The 22993-nt window shown below is 31.5% G+C and overlaps 1 protein-coding gene across 1 annotated transcript in view; it reads left to right on the top strand.

Annotated features, from left to right (window-relative positions):
• Positions 1 to 15490, top strand: part of LOC143063590 (maltase-glucoamylase-like) — a 51710-nt gene extending 36220 nt beyond the window's left edge. The window contains exons 21-32 of the mRNA XM_076235844.1: positions 943 to 992; positions 1408 to 1569; positions 1809 to 1870; positions 2154 to 2451; positions 3214 to 3368; positions 3937 to 4111; positions 4711 to 4807; positions 5606 to 5718; positions 6173 to 6298; positions 6866 to 6997; positions 7947 to 8084; positions 9213 to 15490. Coding sequence (XP_076091959.1) covers positions 943 to 992; positions 1408 to 1569; positions 1809 to 1870; positions 2154 to 2451; positions 3214 to 3368; positions 3937 to 4111; positions 4711 to 4807; positions 5606 to 5718; positions 6173 to 6298; positions 6866 to 6997; positions 7947 to 8084; positions 9213 to 13439 — 5735 coding nt within the window. The 3' untranslated portion in view covers positions 13440 to 15490. The remainder of the gene's footprint in view (positions 1 to 942; positions 993 to 1407; positions 1570 to 1808; positions 1871 to 2153; positions 2452 to 3213; positions 3369 to 3936; positions 4112 to 4710; positions 4808 to 5605; positions 5719 to 6172; positions 6299 to 6865; positions 6998 to 7946; positions 8085 to 9212) is intronic.
• Positions 15491 to 22993: the final 7503 nt, after the last annotated feature.

Genomic DNA, 22993 nt, shown 5'->3' with positions numbered 1-22993 from the left:
TTTGTTCAAGTACTTAAAACAAATATGTTTTGATGTATTTTGTGGTTAAGAATTTGAGAACAGTCACCTTATTTATCTTATTTTCTGGATCTTACATCCCAAATTTTATTTCAGAATTCAATCATTTATGTTTCTTGAGCTAACATTTCAAAAATTGTTTCAATTATAATATTTTTTTAGAATTGTGTTAACAGTAAAACTTCAGTCCTATCTTTTATCTACTTTTTAAAAATGTATTATTCATATATACTACTAGGAGCCTATATAAGACATTTAATTTTTTTTAAACTATTCAGTATTACTTGGATACAGTTCCTGTCAACTGATGCTTGTAATGGTTTGGGACTTTTCATATTAAGATTACAAATTATTGGCAGCAGAAAATAGCTAATTTTGACCCCAAAAAATGCAATTATTGTAGACCTTTCACATTGCTTAATTGGTTCAATGAATTTATGATTTTGTACTAGGTAAAGGTTTGTCTAAACTTTAATTGATTTTATTTTGTTTCATTCAAAACTTTTAACCACTTTGTTTTTGTAAGTGGAGATTACTCTGATAATTTCTATTTTAAGGAATATTTTCAACTACTTTTTTAAAAAAAGTGCTATGATATACAGTTACATCATTTATCTCATTTTCTGTAGCTAATTACATCCTATATTTTATTTCAGTATTCTATCATAATTTTTTTTTAACTAGCATCATAAAGAGTGATTAAATCAAATTTATGCATATCCATATAGCATGCCTAAATCAGTGAATGTTTTGTGGAAAAAATGAGTTTGAAAAAAAAAGTTTCTTTTCATAATTTGATATGAATTGATGCATATGTATAACATACTATTTGGCAACTTGTACAACATTTCTTTTCTGAATTTGTGCATAGTTGATTTAACAGCAAATATTTTGATGAGATAAAACATAAAAATTTATTTTCAGATACCTTTGAAAATGGAAAGTACTTCTTGGCAAGATTTAAAGCAGTAGGGGTAGGTATCAGCACCATAACATAACGGTCAAAGGTTACTTTCAGAAAATGTAAAGAATCAACATTTTAAACCAAAGATTAAATATTTGACATTAATATATCAGTCTTAAAGTGTAATGTCTGTACTATAATTAGAATTATAATATAATTGCATAGTCATGATGTGTTTGGCACTGATAATAGCTAAAATGAATAAATAAATGAAAAGCTTGTGTCATTGGTTTTGGAGGAGGAATATATTGTAGAATTTGTAGGATGGGGAATATCCTTTTGTGAGTTCATTTGAGTTCTGTATTTTTTAGTTTTTTAAGTGAAGATTTGCCCCTCAATGAAACCCTTGTTTGGCATTTTAAGGAATACAAAGAAGCTTGCTGGCAATTCTTAAATTGTTTTTCCAATAATATTTCTTATTGTAGAATAAAGTGTGGTCAGAAAAATTAAGTGGTTCAGATGATGAAGTAGAAAATTTGATTGTTGATAGTATCAAGGTCTATGGTGTGCAGACAAATGTTTCCATTGTTACTGACCTTGACAGTTTGAAACCAATCAATACTTTTACATATGATAGTCAGGGAAAGGTAAGTACTTATATTATACTATTCAAATAATTGAATGTCAGCATTCAATAATTTGAATTACTCTGACTTATTATCATTTAAAAAAAAAAGAAGAGAAAAATTGCATTATTTGAAAAGAGATGTCAATTTTTGTTACATGAAAAACTTTTATTTAACGTATTATTATACATTAAAACTGTTATTAAGATATACTGATTTACAGGAAAAGGTATTTATTTAAAGATTTCAACATGTTTCAGGTGTTGACAGTCAAAGGTTTAAACAGAAAGTTGAAAGATTGGTTTAGTATTTCTTGGACAAGGTATGTGTATACTTTGAATAGTTCTTCCCTGCATATTCTACTCCTAAAAATGATAATGCACTTTTGCATTACAAGATTGAAGAAATTGTCTCCCTTATAATTTAAAACTTTCAGTGAAGATCCTTCCTGAATTTCAGGAAAAAAATATTTATTTTCAAGATAGAAATAAAATATCAAAAAAATGCCATTTCTTTTCCAAAATCTTAACAAAAAATTGAAATAAGTATTAATTGTCCAAAGTTTTTCTAAGAAAGTATTAACTCAAGTTTAATTGTCATTCTAGAGATAGTACAGAGGATGAAAATACAAGAATTGACTGTTACCCTGAACGTCTTGGTAATGTAGATATAGTGACCAAGGAGAAATGTCAAAGTCGCCATTGCATTTATGATCCTACAAACTCACTGAGTCCAGATTGTTACTTTCCAAGTAACATGGGGTACAAACTGGCAGGATCATATGAAACAGAATTAGGAATGGATTACAACTTGACATGGAAAGGTTTATCTCCCTTTGGAAATCCCATCAAAAATGCTATTTTTAGAGTGGAGATGAGAGAAAATAATGTTTTGAGATTTAAAGTAGGTTTTAATGTCACTTAGATGTGTAATGTTTTATTTAAAAGAAATTGTTTAAAGATGCATGGAACAAAATATATGATCACTTATCTTTAACTTGATAGCTTAAATAATATAGTGTGATAGCATTAAAGTATTAAAAAACTTTAGTTTCATAGTTAGCTCAGTAGCCTAAAAATGTTAAGACAAAAATTGTAATTCAGCTCAGGAGCCTAAAAATGTTAAGACAAAAATTGTAATTCAGCTCAGGAGCCTAAAAGTGTTAAGACAAAAATTGTAATTCAGCTCAGTAGCCTAAAAATGTTAACACAAACATTGTAATTCAGTGCAGTAGCCTAAAAATGTTTAAACACAAATTGTAATTAAGCTCAGTAGCCTAAAAATGTTAACACAAACATTGTAATTCAGTGCAGTAGCCTAAAAATGTTTAAACACAAATTGTAATTAAGCTCAGTAGCCTAAAAAAATTTGGACAAAAATTGTAATTATTTGTGCAGTCATATAAAGTTCATCTCAAATTCAAACACTTTGTTAAGTATGATTCCAGCATTTTTCTATAATATTGTTTTTGGTTTTAATTGTCTTGGTTCCCATTTAGGATTATCTAAATCCCATGTCCTATGCATAATTTCCTTTAGCAGCCACAGCTTTGTGTTTTAACATTTGATGTCTTGAACTTCAACTGATGTATAACATACATTATACTTGAATATTTAGCATTGTTAAGTTGAATTAACAATGTTAATTGAAATTTCCCTCTTGTAGTTATTTGATGCTGAAAAAGAACGTTATGAAGTACCTATCAAGCTTGATGTATCCAATGACAGAGCTATGCATCCATGGTATGAACTGAAGGTTGTCAGTGATGATCCATTCCATTTCCAGGTGCTTAGAATAGATATGCCTCCAAAGAAAGTCATGTAAGTTACAATCATTGAATTATAAAAAAAAATATCTTCTTGCATCATTTGTTTGATTAATTGTACTAAAGTTTTGGTGATTTCTCCCAAAAAAACATATTTCTTTTTTCTCCTTTTTCTGTTGAATAATTCAGAATAATTCATTAGCTTCAAGTTTTCCTATCTTTCAAAAAAAATTCTAGGTTAAAAAAACAAGTAACAGAATTTGTTCGTACTTTTCCAAATTATTATAATGCTATTTTCAAAAATAATTTTAGTATAGGTCTTCAAGCATGTTACAATCTTCAGGTTGCTAAAAAAACCTTTTCATAAGGATTGATAAAGAAATATAAATAAAAAAATATATAAAGTGAACATATGAGTAATATATGAATATGTTTAATGGTGAATTATGATATTTAAAACATTCAAAACTGATGCATTCCCTATCATTCAACAGACCATTGAAGATTTGGAACGTTAAAAAATCAAATCAGATATTATTTCTGATCATAGTTCAGACTGTATCTCCAGACTAACCTGCAACTCAAAATCATTGAGTTTCATTACATGATCTTTCTATATATAGATATGACACAACAGTTGGAGGTTTGATATTTGAGGACCAGTTCCTACAAATATCAACAAAGTTACCTTCAGATAAGGTGTATGGATTTGGAGAAAATGTACATGGGTCTTTAAGACATGATTTGAACTGGAAAACATGGCCAATGTTTGCCAGAGATCAACCAACTGGTGATCAGGTAAAATATCTTTAATGTATACTTTATTATATGGTTTTATGCATGAATCATTGAGACATTTTTGAGGCCATTTTAAACAAGTCTGTCTCCAAAAGTATTCAATGTTTCTTATGACTTTAAAGTATTTAAATTTTGGCAAAGAAACTTAATAATATTGGTAGTCCATGGAAAGAATGATGTTGTGAATATTATGGATTTATTTTTAATCATTAATTGATTTTTTTTCACACACAAAGAAATGCATAATGTGCATTGCCATCATTCATGCAAAGTCTGCTAGTAAGCAACATATTTAAAGATCCACGAGACAATTATGTTTCATCCAAACCAGGGGAAAATTAGCACAGTTACGTTAAAGATTTGTTTAGATCTATATTTAAAAAAACTTTATACAAATGGAATGATTGATAGAAATGTGCAACACAGCATGTTTAGCAAATTTGTTTTTAATACTTGAGAGAGTTTAATAGAGTTTGTTATCAGTATTAAAAGAGGCAAAACAGTTCTTTGGGCACATATTTAGAAGATAAACAATTAAACAGAACGATAATGAAAGAATATACAATATTATTTGTTTAATTTGTATATTTATTACCCAGAACTTCCAGAACCACTATGGAGTGCATCCATTTTATACCTATTATGATGATGAAGGGACAGCATATGGTATACTGATCGTCAACAGTAACTCGCAAGGTATGGTGCTATGTAAAAAAAATAAGATGTGGTATGATTGCCAATGAGACAACTCTTCTCAAGAGACCAAATGATACAGAAATTAACAACTATAGGCCATGAACAATGAGCAAAGCCCATACTGCATAGTCAGCTATAAAAGTCCCTGTAATGACAAATGTAAAACAATTCAAACCATAAAACTTATAGCCTAATTTATGAAAATTAAAAACAAATATTTTACACAGCAACAAACGACAACCACTGAATTACAGGCTCCTGACGTGGGACAGGCACATACAAAATGTTGCGGGTTTAAACTAGTTTGTTCTTAATTCCTCGTGACTAAGTGTTTTTAAATCACACAACTTTAGAGAAGCTGTTTTACAAGAAAATGTGCACAGGTTTTGTTAATCAAGAGTCTGGCATACACCCACATATGTAATTGATTTAGCACTTAAAATCAGTTTGAATTTTACCATATATGTATCCATTTATCACAACAAACCACCCCCCAATGGCAAAAGAAGATATAACAACATCATACAGAAAGAATATTGAAATTTACATTTTTCAAACAATTATCTTCTATGTATAAAAAAGAAGATGTGGTATGATTGCAAATGAGACAACTCCCCACAAAAGAACAATTGACACAGAAATTAACAACTAAAGGTCTCATTACAGCCTTCAACAATGAGCAAATATGGTTGGTCACAATTTGTAACAATGATTAACCAGTCAAATTCCATTACACATTTGCAGTAACCTTTGAATTGAATGAATGACAATCACTTCTATATATTATGCATATTTTAGAATATTCCTTTACACCCCTGCCAATGTTGATATACAGAACTATTGGTGGAGTATTGGACTTCTATCTGTTTATAGGACTAACACCAGAGGGAGTTGTATATGACTACACAAAGGTATGTTTGGATGTAATAGACTGTAAATAGAATTTAGAATTGGGTAACTGTCAACAAGACAGCAACCTTATTATACAAGGAAACCACTTATAATCAACAAAGGATGGTCATTCACATACTACTTTTAATACCCAACCTAACACAAAAGGTCTGCAGATCCATCTTTCCATCCATCCTGCACTTAAAAGTGGCGTTAAAACACCCAAGAATCAATCATTATAAATCAGATTTGAAATTCATAAAATTAATATAATGTTTTACTTCATTAGTATTGAACATAAGTAAAAAAATTCCTATGAAATTTGAAACAATTAAATACTTTAGTTAACTATAGGCTAGTAGAAGTTCATAACCATGCATAATAATATCACTTGGTGGATTAAACAAACTATGTGTTGATACTTGATACTTAATAGTTCTTTGTTGTTCAAATATTTTAACATACATATTTTAGGCTGTTGGCCGTCCATTCATGCCACCGTACTGGAGTTTGGGATTTCAATTGTGTCGCTATGGTTATAACAACATTACTAATTTAAAGACTGCTGTGGATAGGACAATTGCTGCTAAAATACCCCTGGTAAGTTCAAGTACCTAGTTATTAATTTTTCAAATGACAGATTGTTTATGTATTACTGTGACTTGACTGTTAGTGTTGCTCTTCATCTATTGCAACTTATTCAAAATTCTGACCAAATTGCAATTTGTTTTATAAAACCAAACTTTTCAACTGGTCATACATTTAGCTGCTGTCAAGTCATGAAAGTGCAAGGTGATCATATAAAGCATAATTACAATCTTATAAGGCTTTAATTCCACTTCAATGTTATTATGAAAAATCAGTCTTATAGTTTGTATAGAAATTTTATTGTTATTGTCATTCTAGGTGGAAGGTAGTAATTTTGAATTGCTATAAAAATGTCCAAACTAAGTTTTCATATAATTTTTCTTTCGAAAAGTCTTCTACATTCATAAGAATCAGACATCGTTTGAATTAAAAATCTTATATTCAGTAAAATATATGTTAAATTACTATGCATTGTTTATAAATTTCCATAAAATTGTAATTATCCAGACTTTTCACGGAATGTCTGATGTAAAAACTGTTATTATTTTATAATTTTAATTTAATTTTGTGAATTTCTAGGACATACAGTATGCTGACATTGATCATATGGATGAAAGGAAAGATTTCACTGTTGATGATGTCAATTTTAGTGGTCTGAATAACTACTTCAAAAGTTTACAAGCTGCTGGAATGAAAACTATTACTATTTTGGTAATAAAAATATATGATTTCATCTATTAATCTTTATATTTAAAAAAATGCAAATGTTATATTTGATATTAGGGTATACATATTAAGTCTGGTTGACAATATAATTAACACCAAAATTTTAAAAGGTAAGTTAAATTACTATTTTTACCCATTCATAATGGAGTTAGTCAGTATTTAGGTGGCCAGGGCGTCTTAATTAAAATTGATAGAATTTTTTGATAACTTGTCAAAATGAAGTTTTTATCATGTTTTTTTTTAAACTATATTAAAAGGTATGGGTCACCAGACTTTTTTCACGCTACAGGTTTTGCAAAATTGTCAGATTTGGTATAGATTATGCATGGAAAATCAAATTTTGTGTGATAAAAAGAAAACGTACTATCAGAACTTTAAGATAAAATGTGAGAAGATTGCTCTTATAACATGCTTTCAGATAAGAAAAAGAAAAAATGGGGTCACTGCACTTGTATTCTTGCTACATAACATAATAGGTAAATTCATAACACTTTCTATTATAAAAATTACTTTATCTGAGTAATCTCCCCTTATTTTGCAAAGTTGAAAAAAATCTCATCAAACACAAACAAGGTGTTTTTGAGAAATTACAACTGTAATTATAATAAAACACACAATTTTCTATATTTATATCAAAAGTCTTTTACATACATTACATACAACTCTCAAAAGTTGCACATTTCATCAAATATCTAGACCAAAGTTATCTGCTTCTTCAAAATCCAAGATGGAGGAAAACACCTGAGCCACCTAAAGTGTATTCAGAGTGAAGCATTATAAATTTAAACACATTTTAAGTTCAATATTTATATACTTTTTAATTTGGAAAGCATAGTATGAGCATATATTTTATATTTGAAAGATAGGGAGCTTAGAAAATCAAAAATTATTGTAGCATTATTAAAGGAAATACATATTGTTGCTGTTTTTTCAGGATCCTGCACTTATCACCAATGTGACTGGTTACGAGCCCTATGATATAATGAATCAGAATGATGCTAATATAAAATGGCCAGATAACTATAACATTCCAGCTAACAGTTCAAATGAAAAAGGAGCACTACTAGGATATGTAAGTTGATGTAGATATGTTTATTTATGAAATTTTAATAGACACATTCGCAGTGATGATCCAGAAATTGGGGACCCACTGACTGCTTAAGTCTAGGGTCCTGCTCCAGTCTTGGATCATGCTTCAGTCATGGTTCAGTTATTTCCTAAATAATCACCCCCCTGTCCCCTCTAAATTTGTTTTTGATTCATAATACTGCAATCACTTTACATATGTTGTCGTCAGCTGCAATCTTGTCTTAAAGCATCATACTATAAACTCAATATTCACTTGTTTTTTTTAAACAAATTGTTTCTGTATGTTTATTTATGATTGTTCTTGAAGTAGTACCTTATAAGTTATAAGTGTCATTCTTTCCTACCTTGTATTTAAATACAATTTGAGATTTTCACTGTAGCCCCACAATTGTTTTAAAATGCACCTATCAATTTGTCACAGAAAAAGAAAGAATGTATTCTGATTGATACCTTATAAAAAATTAAGGAAATATGGTATGATTAGTTGAATTAAGTTTTGATATTTGCCTATTATTGCCCAGATGGATTAGGATTTTTGTCCATCAATTGTTCAAAAAAGGTTTAGATGATAGCATTAGTTTGCGATGAGCAAAAACTCTGTAGTTTATTGGGGTACATATCAGAGAGACAGTAACTTAACAAACCAAAGAAAGTTAAAAGACATCTATTTCTTTGTAGTCATTTTCAGAAGTCCAAAATAATTATCCGAAATTGGAAATAAATAAATTTGGTGTTTTTACTGTCTTCTGATTGGTTAAAATTATTAGTTTTATTTTCAATGTTGTCAATTTTGATGGCGACACGCCCACTCTGACGTTGTGTATTCATACACAAACATGTGTGTACTTTGTTATTGTTAATATAAATAATATAAAAAGTTCTTTGAGCCTTATTTTTAATAGAAATTTATTTATAATGAATGGCAATAATTTATTTTGATTTTATTGAACCATAAAACTAATTTTTGACTCTTCACATTTTACATAATCCGCTTTGCGGATTATTCAATGCGAAGAGTCAAAAATTAGTTTTATGGTTCAATAAATTCAAAATAGATCCATTCATTAATTAAATAGCACTTTATGGCAATATATTTTCTTTCTTTCTACAGGTATGGCCCAAGGGAAAGGTAGTTTTTCCTGATTTCTTCAAAAATGTAACAAAGGATGTTTGGAAACAATTGATTGTTAAACATCACAATAACACACTTACGTTTGACGGTCTGTGGATAGATATGAATGAACCTGCTAACTTTGATACTAATAAAGACAGAATCTGGAATTGGCCAGTGGAGGATAAGCCATACTGGAGCCTGAAATGTAACAAAGGTGACACATATGAGGATCCACCATATAGAACTATGGCAGCTTATCTATATGACGATCGTAAAACTAACTTCAAAAATCGGATATCTGATAAGACAATATGTATGGTAGCCACCCAGGGTGAAAAAGCAAGGTTCCGTCATTATGATGTGCATAATTTATATGGATGGAGTCAGACACCACCAACACTAGATGCTCTTCAAGCAGCAACAGGAAAACAAGGAATAGTGATCTCCCGCTCAACATTCCCAGGTAGTGGGAAACATTCAGGCCATTGGCTTGGTGATAATTCTGCAGTATGGCAGGACATGAAGCTATCCATTATAGGAATATTAGAATTTAACATGTTTGGGATTCCCTACATTGGGGCAGACATATGTGGATTCTTTGGAAACACAACACCTGAACTTTGCAAGAGGTGGATGCAGCTTGGAGCTTTCTACACTTTCAGTAGGAATCATAATGGATTAGGTAATATAGAGCAAGATCCAGGAGCTCTAGGAGAAGATGTAGCTAAAGCTGCTAGACAGGCTATAGAAACAAGATACTGGCTACTACCCTATCTACATACTCTCTTCTATGCTGCACATACAGGATTTGCTAACTTTGGATCAACAGTTATTCGCTCATTGCATAATGAATTTGAAGATAGAGAGACTTTTGATATTGATGAGCAGTTTATGTGGGGACCAGCTTTGATGATATCACCAATCTTAAGAGAAGGACAGACAAATTTGAGGTACTACTTGCCACAGTCGACTTGGTATGATTGGTACACAGGTATAGAAGTAAATTATACTGATTCTAATTACTATACAATGGATGTACTGCCAGATTCTCCTATTCCTTTGCACATTAGAGGAGGCTTTGTTCTACCCTTACAGGAACCAGCCAATAATACATACTATAGTCATAAAAATCCTATAACATTGAAAGTAGCTCTAACAAGTGATCAGTACTTTACATATGCCTCAGGAAATTTATACTGGGATGATGGAGATGGAAAAGATAATTATGAAAATGGGAACTATTTCTATAGTGTTTTTGCATGTAGAAATGGTATGTTGAATATGGACGTGTTTCAAAACAAAACCACTGGAACTCATAATGTAGTTATAGATGATATAGAAATTCTTGGCATCGATAAGGATTGGGATAAAGTATATATTTATGTGAATGGTAAAGAACATCCCCAACAGTATGTTAATTATACTAAGGAATCTCATATAGTAAGAGTAACAAACTTAAAGCTACCAATGCATTACAGTTTTTATGTCCAATGGAAAAATGAAAAGATTCCAGAAGAAGATGTGTCATTGAGAATAGATTGTTTTCCCGACATTGATAAAAACGAGTCATTGATTGATATAAATACTAAAGAATGTAAAAGGCGTGGATGTATTTGGGCTCCAATAGAGGAGTCTCCTTCTGTTCCCTTTTGCTACATCAATACCTCTATATATGGCTATAAACAGACCAATGAGTCTAGTCACGGTTTAACAACTTACATTGATTTAAAATGGCAAAATAAATCTCAAATGTTTCAGGACGATATTGAAACAATTCAAATGATAATAACTAAGCATTCAAATAAACTTCTGCAAGTAAAGATTATAGATCCTGCAGACGAGAGATATGAGGTTCCAGTAAACTTTAACAAAATTCCACCACCTGTTAGGGAGGAAACAGATTACAATATACATTATGGTAATGATGATCATGGCATATTTTCCTTTAATGTTACAAGAAAAAGTAATGGAGCAATAATCTTGGATACCTCTGTTGGTGGGTTAACATTTGCCGACCAATTTTTACAGTTTATCACGAAACTACCTTCAAAGAATGTTTATGGATTTGGAGAAAATCGTCATAAAAAGTTCCGCCATAATTTTGACTATGAAAGATGGCCAATGTTTTCAAGAGATAATGGAGTAAACTGGGGTGACCATGCCAACTTGTATGGAGTTCATCCATTTTATATGTGTGTAGAAGATGATGGGAATACACATGGTGTATTATTATTGAACAGCAATGCCATGGAAATAGTATTACAGCCACACCCTACTCTGGGCTATAGAACAACTGGTGGAATTCTGGACTTCTATTTGTTTCTTGGTCCTACTCCTGAAGAGGTTATTAGGGATTATACATCAGTTCTGATTGGGAAACCATACATGCCACCATATTGGGCACTGGGTTTCCAACTGTGTAAATATGGCTACAATAATCTTCAAACTTTGAAAGAAGCCACTGAGAGAACAATTGATGCGGGAATTCCATTTGATGTTCAGTATGCTGACATTGATCATATGGATGAAAGGAAAGATTTCACAATAGACTCTGTCAACTTTGGTGGTCTTCCAGATTATGTGAAAGAGTTAAAAAGTAGAGGAATGCATTTTATCATTATCCTGGATCCAGCACTGATAACAAACAATACTGGATATGAACCTTATGAAAAAGGACTACAATATGATATTTTTATAAATTGGCCTGACAATACACATCCAGATTTTAGTGAATACAATAATACTAATATGTTAGGTTATGTTTGGCCTAAAGGGAAAGTGGTTTTCCCAGATTTTCTCAATAACAGAACTCATGAATATTGGAAAGAGCTAATTATCAACCACCATAAGAACATATCATTTGATGGATTATGGATTGATATGAACGAACCAGCTAATTTTGGTACAAATGAAGAGAAACCTTTCAACTGGCCAGAAAGTGCAACACCTTACTGGAGTTTAAAATGTCCTGAATCTAAGCTAGATGATCCACCTTACAAACCAAGAGGGATTTATGGAGCAAGATTATCGGATAAAACATTATGCATGGTAGCCCTTCAAAATGATGGCAAAGATCAACATTACAATGTTCATAGCTTATATGGGTGGAGTCAGACAAAACCCACATTAGATGGGCTTCGTCAGGCTGTAGGTGGTAATAAAAGGGGAATGGTGATAAGTCGTTCTACCTACCCATCTAGTGGTAAATATACTGGTCACTGGTTAGGAGATAACAACAGTGAATGGCCAGATCTTCATTACTCCATTATAGGAATCATGGAATTCAATCTGTTTGGCATTCCCTACATTGGAGCAGATATTTGTGGCTTTTTTGGAGATTCCAATGCAGAACTATGCCAGAGATGGATGCAGCTTGGGGCGTTTTATACATTTTCAAGAAATCACAATACTATCAATACAAAACCACAAGATCCAGCATATTTTGGCAAGGCTGTCGCTGCATCATCCAGAAAAGTTTTAGAGATAAGATATTATCTACTTCCATATTTGTATCATTTATTCTTTGAAGCCCATTCACAAGGTGGCACTGTTATCAGGTCAATGGTTCACAATTTCCCATCTGACAAACTTACATGGGATATTGACACACAATTTATGTGGGGAAATTCTCTAATGTTTGCTCCTGTTCTGCGACCTAAACAAGTATATGTTGAAGTGTACTTCCCTGAGAGTAGATGGTATGACTATTACAATGGTAAAGAAATTACTCCAGTTAAAATGAAACATGTTATCTTTGCACCAAAGCACATCATTCCAATATTTATAAGAGGAGGTTCCATAATCCATACTCAGACTCCGGCAAACACAACTGTATTTAGCAGGAAGCAAGGAATGGGACTGCTTGTGGCTTTGAATGAGAATGGAACTGCTGCAGGCAAGCAGTACTGGGATGATGGGGAATCTATCGATGCTTATGAAAATGGTGAATACTTCACATCTGATGCAGTAGTGACCAATAAAGTACTTTCATTCAACGTTAGACACAATGGTACAAGTACTATTGATGAACTGTCCATTGATCATATTGTTGTTTACGGCATGGAGAAAAAACCAACTACTTTATTGATAAATGATATGGATTATAGTCAAGTTGATAATGGATTAGGTGGAATAAAACTTGTCTACAGAGAAAAATACAAACTGCTTAACATAACAATGTTAAATTTACCTCTACACTCTGACTTTACCATTAAATGGAGTTAAATTTGTATATTCATTTTTACTTTTATATCATTATCTTGGACTCACATTCTAAGAAATATTTCATTTGCATATAAGGAGATGTCAAACTGTCTCTTAGAATCAAAATCCTTCAGTTCTCATAAAAAAAAATCAAGCATATCTGTATTTTTTGTTTTAAAGGTTAATCATGTTTCTTATAGAAAAGTATTGACAACCACATATTTTTTTTCTTTTTTATCAAGTTTTCTTTATATAAGGTTTGACATCTATCAGGTGGAAGTTCTATATTTTTCAATTCATCCAAACATCAATTTTTTTTTACAAACACAAATTCTTCATTACTTTTTGGATTATAATAAAATGAATTTTTACATTTGTTGGTATGCATATTATATTACACAACAGTTCCATATTACGTTTTGTGAGTATTTAACTCATGTACACAGTACAGTATACTTTAGACTATATATAAAACAAAATTGTGAGGTGGTTAGGAGTCATTCAAGAGATTTCAATTGAAAATTAATCAACCTCAAATGCACAAAAGTAATAAAATATCATCATTTCCATGAAATTCATTTTAACTGAACGATTTAGTTTTTTGGCAACAAGTACTATTTTAATTTCCTCAGGTACTTTTTTTTATTCTTACTATACAAATCCTTGGTGTATTCATAGGATTATATAGTAACATTCATAAATATATTTACATTTGATATCATTATTGTAATCAAACTATTTGTATTTAATTAACTGTCTCATTATATTAATTTCATCTTTTTTCTTTCTCATATTTTTGTTTATATAATTTAATCTGTATGTTTGATTCTGTTGATATATTGTTTGTGTGAATCAAGACGAAAGTAATCGGCATATGATAAAACATTTTATTTTTATATATTATTTTCTAATCAAACTTTGTAATCAGATTGATACTAAGTGTGTGTAAGTGTAACTTATATATCTAAACACAAAAAGGTAACAATTACATTTGTGTTGATTTGTTTACATGTAAGAGTACATCTGACTAAATTGAACTGTTTTGCTAACCTAGCCTTATTTAGATGAAAGAACCATTGTAAAACAGAATCTCCATCTTTAAATACTGTTGTACAATAATGCCATTATTAAAAAAAAGTCATATTAGTTTCTCACTTTACCAAAATTGTATTTGAAGGGTATTTATTGTATCAAATTCAATTCAGTCATTTATATTTTTTAAATCCAGTTTGCTCTTTTATTTAGCCCCTCCTTGCAGATATTTCAGCTGATATTTTTCATTATAATGAATAGTTACAGACTTTGTATAGTTACTGTCTAACTTATTTAATTTTGACTAGTTTATACCTGTAGTCAAAGAAAATGTCATATTTATTGCAATTTTCAGCTTATTTTTTTCACTATGGAAATTAAAGTTAATATTTTGTACATAACAACAGTGTTCTAACGTTAAAGTAAGTAAATAAGTGGTTATATCTTAGTCTAGGTCTTTATTTTAAAGAAAAACAGTATGTACTCTGAGGTGCTCTTACAACTGAATTTAACATATAAAACACAGACTTAAATAGACTAAAATTATGCATACCATACCCGTAGCTATGGGGTGTTATAGTAGTCTCAGGTGTAAGTGAGTTCCATACTTTAGCTGTTTCATACCTCGACAATTATACCATATGTAGACTTTCTAGAGAAAAATCTGACAAGTGGAAAAAAAATGTACAAAATTTCAGATTTTTTATCTTATTTGTTCAATATAAAATTGCCCTATTTTTGCCAGATGAGCAATTAGGGCTCTTGAAACATTTTGCTTAATGACTGTGTTCTTTTAACCACTTATATACTAGGTGTCAGGACAACAAATTCATTTGCACAATAAAAGAATAATATATGGTAAATTTATTAAATCTCTTTAAATGTTTATCCAATTATTTTCAAAGCATTCTATTTCCTTGCAGCCATATGACAAATATTTGATATAAGTGTACAATAAAATGAAGTCAATAGCAACATCAAACAATTTAAATTCATGATATACATGTAACAAGCATATTTGAAATAAACATTTCTTTTTTTGTCATGTGTTTTTCAGCCTACAGAGCAAAAATGAAATGCATAAAAATATAAAGATTGCACTTTGTAAATACAGCTGTTTTTCAAACCACGCCTCTTTTAGGGAGATTTTGAATATTCATAGACAATTAATTTTGTTTACATACTGGTTCCCAGTTATGATCTCTGTGTTCCATCTCATAGAGACATAACTTGGGAATGTTACTATACAAATCCTTGATTTTATTCAAAACTTCATAGTAAAGTTTAAGTCTAAAAGGAGTTCCTATGGGAAATTGCAATCCTGTCAATATTTACAGAAGTGAAACCTATAGATATTAATTGGAATACAAAAAAAGAACTGTATAAACATATCTAATGTAATAATACGAATTAAAATTCATAAACAAATATTAAATTGATTACCTAAAGTAAATGTATAGATCCACATTTTAAGGTTATGTAATGTGCCTCTTATATTATTTTGATCTGGAATGAACCATTTCAACATACAATCAAAAGGAAATATTTCAATTTAGATTGTATATTTATTTATCTTGAGGTTATATATCTTTATATGCTTGTAAACTATAGACCGTAGAAATGTCTATACAACATAATTTAGTGGTTGCATTGGTAGTCCCTGCTTTACACGTAGAAACACTACTCCTAAAAGGACTCTCAAATTTGCAGGTTTCCTTTAATTTCCTTTATTTCTTTACATATCGCCAATAGTTGACCAGGTTGGCCAGTCTGTGTTTTCTAGGTATAAATAACAAATCCGTCAAATGTGCCTAAAATAAATCTTAGCAATTATAAAATTGAGAATGGAAATGGGGAATGTGTCAAAGAGACAACAACCCTACCATAGAACAGACAACAGCAAAAGGTCACCAATAGGTCTTCAATGCAGCGAGAAACTCCCGCACGCGGAGGCGTCCTTCAGCTGGCCTTTAAAGAAATATGTATACTAGTTCAGTGATAATGGACGTCTTACTTAACTCCGAATTATACACATAAACTAAAATAAAAAAATTGTAAGGGTTCCCCGGAACCCAATGTCTCGCCTACTCTTTCTGTTAATTGCAGGCTCAACAAAAATGAGGAAATAAATCAATAAAATATTCCTGTTGATATTATCTTTAAATTGTAAGAAGCTTCTGTCCAAGTTTGGTAAAAATCCAGGATAGTTTATGAATCTAATACTGTTTAAAAACTTTTAACTGCAGACTAAATGTAATGTTCACTGGAAGAAAACTAAATTTACTTCTAGATACTAGCTTTTGATCATAAACAAGCTTCTGTCCAAGTTTGGTACAAATCCAAAATAGTACAAGAAAGTTAAATTTTAAAAAGTTGAACTACAGAGTGAATGTGTTGTTTCCTGGCAGAAAATCTAAGTCCATTTAAAAGTAAAATACGAAAAAAATGGAATTTTATTTTTACAAAATTATGAAATTATTATGGACCCACTTGAACGTAAACGTGGACACGCTGGGGTAGCCATTTGCTACAAAAAAGACATTGCAAATTGTGTGGAAAAATTAAACGATGGTGGAAATAGAGTAATAGCTATCCGAATAAACTCAGCAAAGCCTGTTATTTTAATTTGTGTATATTTACCAACTCGTGGAAACAAGATTACGAGAGATGACTACATAGCTGTACTTGATGAGCTAGTTGAAATTATTTTAAAATATAGACAATCATGTGATATATTGATTGGAGGTGATGTAAACGCGTCCTTACATCGTAGTTCTATAAATGTTAGAGATAATGACTTTAAAAATTTTCTACTTGAAAATAAATTGAAAGTACCAGCTATGTGTCCTGTACAAAATACTTTTTATCATTTTAACAATGGGGATGAATCCCAAATTGATTATTTTATAGAAAACAGCGAGATTGTGGAACTTTACATAACATTTCAGAGAGAACCAGTGGCGGATCCAGGGAGGGGGGGTTCCGGGGGTGCGCACCCCCCCCCCTTTATTTTTGCCGATCAATGCATTTGTATCGGGACATATGTTTTGCACCCCCTTTGCCCTGGGTGCCCTGGGTTAGCACCCCCCCTTTCGAAAATTCCTGCATCCGCCCCTGAGAACCTCTTAATACATCCTGTCATGACCCTGTAATGATACTAATACATAGAGATATGCAGGCTGTTAAGACACTAAATGAAAAAGTACATGTTCATAGAATTAAATGGAACAAAATGGATACTTCTGAGTATGAGAAATTGGTTGACATTGAGATGAAAAAGAAGATAAATGAATCTGAAACTTTAACAGTGAATAATATAAACTCATTTATGTCATCTATATGTAACACAATAGTTTCAACAGCAGAAAAACTACAGTCAAGGAAAAACAAGTCTGTTAAAAGGAAACGAGAATGGACGCCTCAAATGTCAAATCTTGCTAAAGATGCAAATTTCTATCATTGGAAATGGAAAATGGAGGATAATAAAAACAGGAACAGTGAAAATTATAGAAAAATGAGATCAATAAAGAAAAATCTACGTTCTGTCCAGAGGAGGCATGAAGCAAATAAGCGTCAAAATAAAATGGCAGAAATAATGACACTAAGTGAAACAAATGATAAACAATTTTACACATTGGTAAAACATCAAAGAAGACAAGGATCCTCGTCTACCTCAATTTTGAAATATAATGACAATGTTGCAGATTGTGATGAAGATATTTTGGAAACATGGGCTGATTATTTTGAAGATCTTTCCACCCCAGTTAATAACCCATGTTTTGATAATGAATATAAGACTCGTGTTGAAAATGGCAATTGTTTATTGCATGAGATTTATTCTACAAATAGAGACCCACTTCAGAGGGTAAATGAAGATGAAGTATCGAAATGCATATTCTCATTTAAAAATGGAAAATCTCCCGATGAGACAAGAGTAACTAGCGAACACCTTAAACATGGAGGTCAAAATCTTATATCCATACTTACAATCCTTGTGAACTTTATATTTCAAAATATACACATTCCAACTGTTCTCAAGAATGGCATAGCTTGTCCAATATTTAAAAGTGGTGGTAAACCAATAGACAATCCTAACTCTTACAGAAAGATCACTGTAACCAATCCTATAGGAAAAATGATAGAAAAACTACATTTATCTAGAAACAGCAAAACTATTAGTAAAATCCAAAGTATTTTACAAAAAGGATTTACGGAAGGAGAGTGCCCTGCGATAGCTGGATTAATTTTGACAGAACTATTTATTGAGGCTATTGAAAACAACAGAAACATATTTTTTGCCTTAACAGACGCACAAAAAGCATTCGATATAGTTTGGCATGACGGACTGTTTAGAGAAATGTTTAAATGCAATATAGTGGGTGAAAACTGGCTACTTTTTAAAGAATGGTACAACAACGTTCAAACAAAAATCAAGTGGCAAGGACAATTTTCACATACTTTTCCAGAATTGCAAGGGGTGAGACAGGGAGGTGTATGGTCCCCTGCTGCATACAAAATATTTATTAACTCTTTATTAAAAATTTATGAAACTGAACAACTAGGTGCACGTATAGGCTCAGTTTACTGTGGAGTCCCAACGGTAGCAGATGATGTGACCCTTGTCTCTAATGATCCGTTTGAATTACAATCTATGCTCGATATCCAAATGTTTCATGCAAATAAACAAAGATACATTATCAGTAGTCAAAAATCATGTGTTCTTCAAAGAAAAAACAATAAAACTCACAGCTGGAATATCAATGGTCAAACTCTAAAAACTCCGGATACAGCAACTCATCTGGGAATTAAACGAGATAATGGGTCAAAAACTGGCACAAAAGAAGTTGTACCCGACAGAATTCAAACTGCACGCAAAACTGTCTATGCTCTAATGGGTGCAGGCCTCCATGGCCTTAATGGTATAAATCCAAAAGTGTCTCTTCATCTCATTAACTGTTATGTAATCCCAAGGTTATTGTATGGATTGGATGTGATTTGTCTGTCAGCAAAAGATATTAAAAACCTTAGTACTTATTTCATTAAACTCATGAAGCAAATACAGCACCTGCCAGAAAGAACTGCTAATACTGGTACTCTATTGCTACTAGGTCAGATCCCAATTGAAGCTGTTGTTCATAAGCGAATGTTATGTACTTTTAGAAACATTGTTGCGAACAAAAACTCTGTTGAATATAATACTGCCAATAGACAATTAGCTATCAAAAGCAAGGACTCTAAGAGTTGGTTTATAAGAATTGTTGAGCTTGCTGACAAATATGAACTACCATCTCCTCACGAGTTATTAGTCAATCCTCCGTGTAAATATAAATGGAAAAAACTGGTATCGAAAGTTGTTAACTTTTTCTGGCTGGACAAACTAAAAACTGATGCAAAAGAAAAATCAACCTTAAAATTACTTAATATTGAGGATACAGTTATTGGAAAAACTCTTAACATTTTGTTTAGCGGGGAAGCTGAGCCATTTGCTGTCAAACGTTGTAACATAAAATCCAAACTCGCTTGTGGAACATACACACTTCAACAAGACAGAGCTAAATTTAGCAGGCAATCCGTGAGTCCAATTTGTCAACTATGTAAGCATGAACCTGAAGATCGTGAACACTTTATAATCAAGTGCAAAGTATTGGAGGAAGTTAGGTCTCCGTTCATCGACAAACTCAGATGTTATATTAAAGACATTGCTAGTGGAATTCTATTTGATGAATTATTTCAGAGTAATAACAACTTGCTACAATTAATTATTGACTGTTCGAAGTTTCATTTCTTAACAAATCAACTACACGTTCACATTGAGAAAATCAGTGCTGGACTATGCTTTAGCCTACATCAAAAGCGTTCAACAATGTTAGAATAGTGAACAAAATGCCTGTGACATGGAAATATAAATGATAATTAGAAATGAGAACTGTAACTGTGTAGATAAATTGTTGGTGTACAGTGTACAAAGTATTGGTTCAATATATTTTTAACTAACCGATTTTATCAGTGCACCGTTGTTATTGTGACCGTGTATGTATATACAATATGAAGTGACAATTCATGGATTTTAAATAGTTTAATTCACACTGACAAAGGACAACAATGACAGTGGTTCATCTGACAGAGGTGGCAAATACAGGATAGTTAAAGGTAAAGGTAAAGGCTACGAAGTTTCCGTCTGTCATATGTCTATTGTCTTGTCCTCTTTTTCATGGTTCAGTGACTACATGAAAAAAACTGAATACTAGATTATTGTGAGTACTTAGTCTATATCTGAGACCACTATAACCCAAGTCTCAGCTATAACACAGAGATTGGCTATAGCAGAGACATATATACACATATTATATACACATATGTGTATATATGTCTCTGGTTATAGTAGTCTTGTGTCTAAATATAGTAATAGAATAGCTATATTTGAGGGGTACGGCCATACGTCGGATACTAAAATCGATAGGTCAACTATATTTGGTGTATTGAATTATTGCAACGTGAACCAATGACATGTTAAATATCTCTGGGTGTAATCTGACATTGACTTAAATTTTAGAGTGAAATTCAAAACAGTGTGGCTGTGGCCATTGATTGACACATTAAATTCATCCATTGACTGGTACAATTTACATGAACTTTTGTCTGTAACGACCACTGTTCACGACGTACCTACGATAGACATTTAAACTGTGGGGTCACCAAAGGTTTCTTAACGCCTTTAATTATAAAATAATTTGAAAAATTAATCAGGAATAACCTTTATGTTTTGATTTATATTATTGATATAAATCAAAACATCGTGTTATTTCTGATTAATTTTTCGAATTACTTTATTAAGGTGTTGAGAACCTTTGGTGACCCCATAGCTTAAGTGTCTTTAAAAAGTACAAAGTGAGCAGTGGTCGTTACATACAAACGTTCACCTAAATTGTCCCAGTCAATGGATGAATTTAATGTGTCAATCAATGGCCACAGCCACACTGTTTTGAATTTCATTCTATGTTCTTTGGACAATGTTTAGTTTTTGGGGTTTGGTCTGTCACTTCTTATAGATACTAGTACAAAAGCAATAGCGCCACTACATTTGGTGAATGAGATGGTGGTAAAGTGTACATGACAATGTTTAGTTTTTGTCGAGACTGCATCAGAAGTCGTAGAAAGTTCGACAAAGGGATAGTGATCCGGCGGAGGTGGCGTTAACTAACTTCTTTCAATCTTTATATTATAGAAGCTGGAACTCCTGGATACCTTATGTTTCCGTCTGTCATATGTCCATTGTTCTTGACCTCATTTTCATGACAACTTTGAAAAAAAGTTCAGATTTTTTGTAATGTTGATTTTGTTTTCTTATCAGTAATATGATAACTATATTTAGTATGTGCATGTGTATCTTGTAACGTCTTCATGCTTATCAGACAGTTTTCAATTGACCTCCAGGCTCCACCTCATTTCAATAATACAGCCCGTAACAGAGAAGTGATCGAATTGATGTTTCTTTACCGTCAAAATTAGCTACGTTACCGACAAACTTATTTGAGTAGTGACCGAACTATTGGTACTTTAACGTTAAAAAGATTGACAATGCTGACAAACTTTCATGTGTCGATAATCAAGTTTAATATTGATAATATTGAAAATAATTCTAATAATATGAAACAAAATATGTCCATGCACCATTTCGATTGGGCGAAAAGTAGTCATTTCTTCAAAGTCAGAACAGAAAAAAAAGATTTATGGAAGGACGTCTTGATAGTATTATTTCCTTTACAATTTTACCCAGAACTAAAAGAAATATACTGGTAAACAATTAAAAAGGTGTTTGATAGGAATGAAGTCCTTTATTTTTTCGGACTACAATGTGTACCGTATGTGTTATGGATTTGAATTCAATCAATAACTTTGAAATGTTTTCTCTTATGTATACACAAAGGGGAGGACTTGTATTTGTACTTCTGTTAGAATATGTCTTCGTCCGTTTAACATGCCAAACTTTTTTTCTAGTACAGTTTAAACGGGAAAATTTAGTTGAGAATTTTTTTTAAATATGACAAAATAACGAGCAAAACTATTTCTTGCAATGGCACACATGTAGAGAATATTTTTTTTAGTAAAAATCAGTAAACAAAATTTTCTCCAAAATATACCATGGCCAGGACCTGACAGTTTTTAGCAGTGTACAAATGAAAATCGTCAGGAAAACTGCGCTTGCTGTCATTTTGAGGGATCATGCAACATTTCACCTATTACCCATAAACAACATAGGTTCTCAATTACTAAAAAAAGTTCTAAAAGATAATTTCAAATCAGAGTAAACATATTAACTTCCTTATATCCAGTCGAATTTGTCTATAGGTTACACAAAGCTGGTTCTTCAAACGTTTGTATCAGGGAAAACATTTTTCTTTGACTTTTAAAACATGTAGGGGAAACGGATTTCCTAACGATTCACATATAATATTCCGTATTTCTGATTTTTTGTTCGATAACGTAAATTATACGACTTTTTTTATGACTACGTGAACTTGTGCCATTAATTTTTGTTGGTC

This window comes from Mytilus galloprovincialis, chromosome 1, assembly GCF_965363235.1.
Source record: "Mytilus galloprovincialis chromosome 1, xbMytGall1.hap1.1, whole genome shotgun sequence".
Classification (NCBI taxonomy): domain Eukaryota; kingdom Metazoa; phylum Mollusca; class Bivalvia; order Mytilida; family Mytilidae; genus Mytilus; species Mytilus galloprovincialis.
Note: the sequence above shows the minus strand (reverse complement) of the source record. Positions and strands in the feature narration are given on the sequence as shown.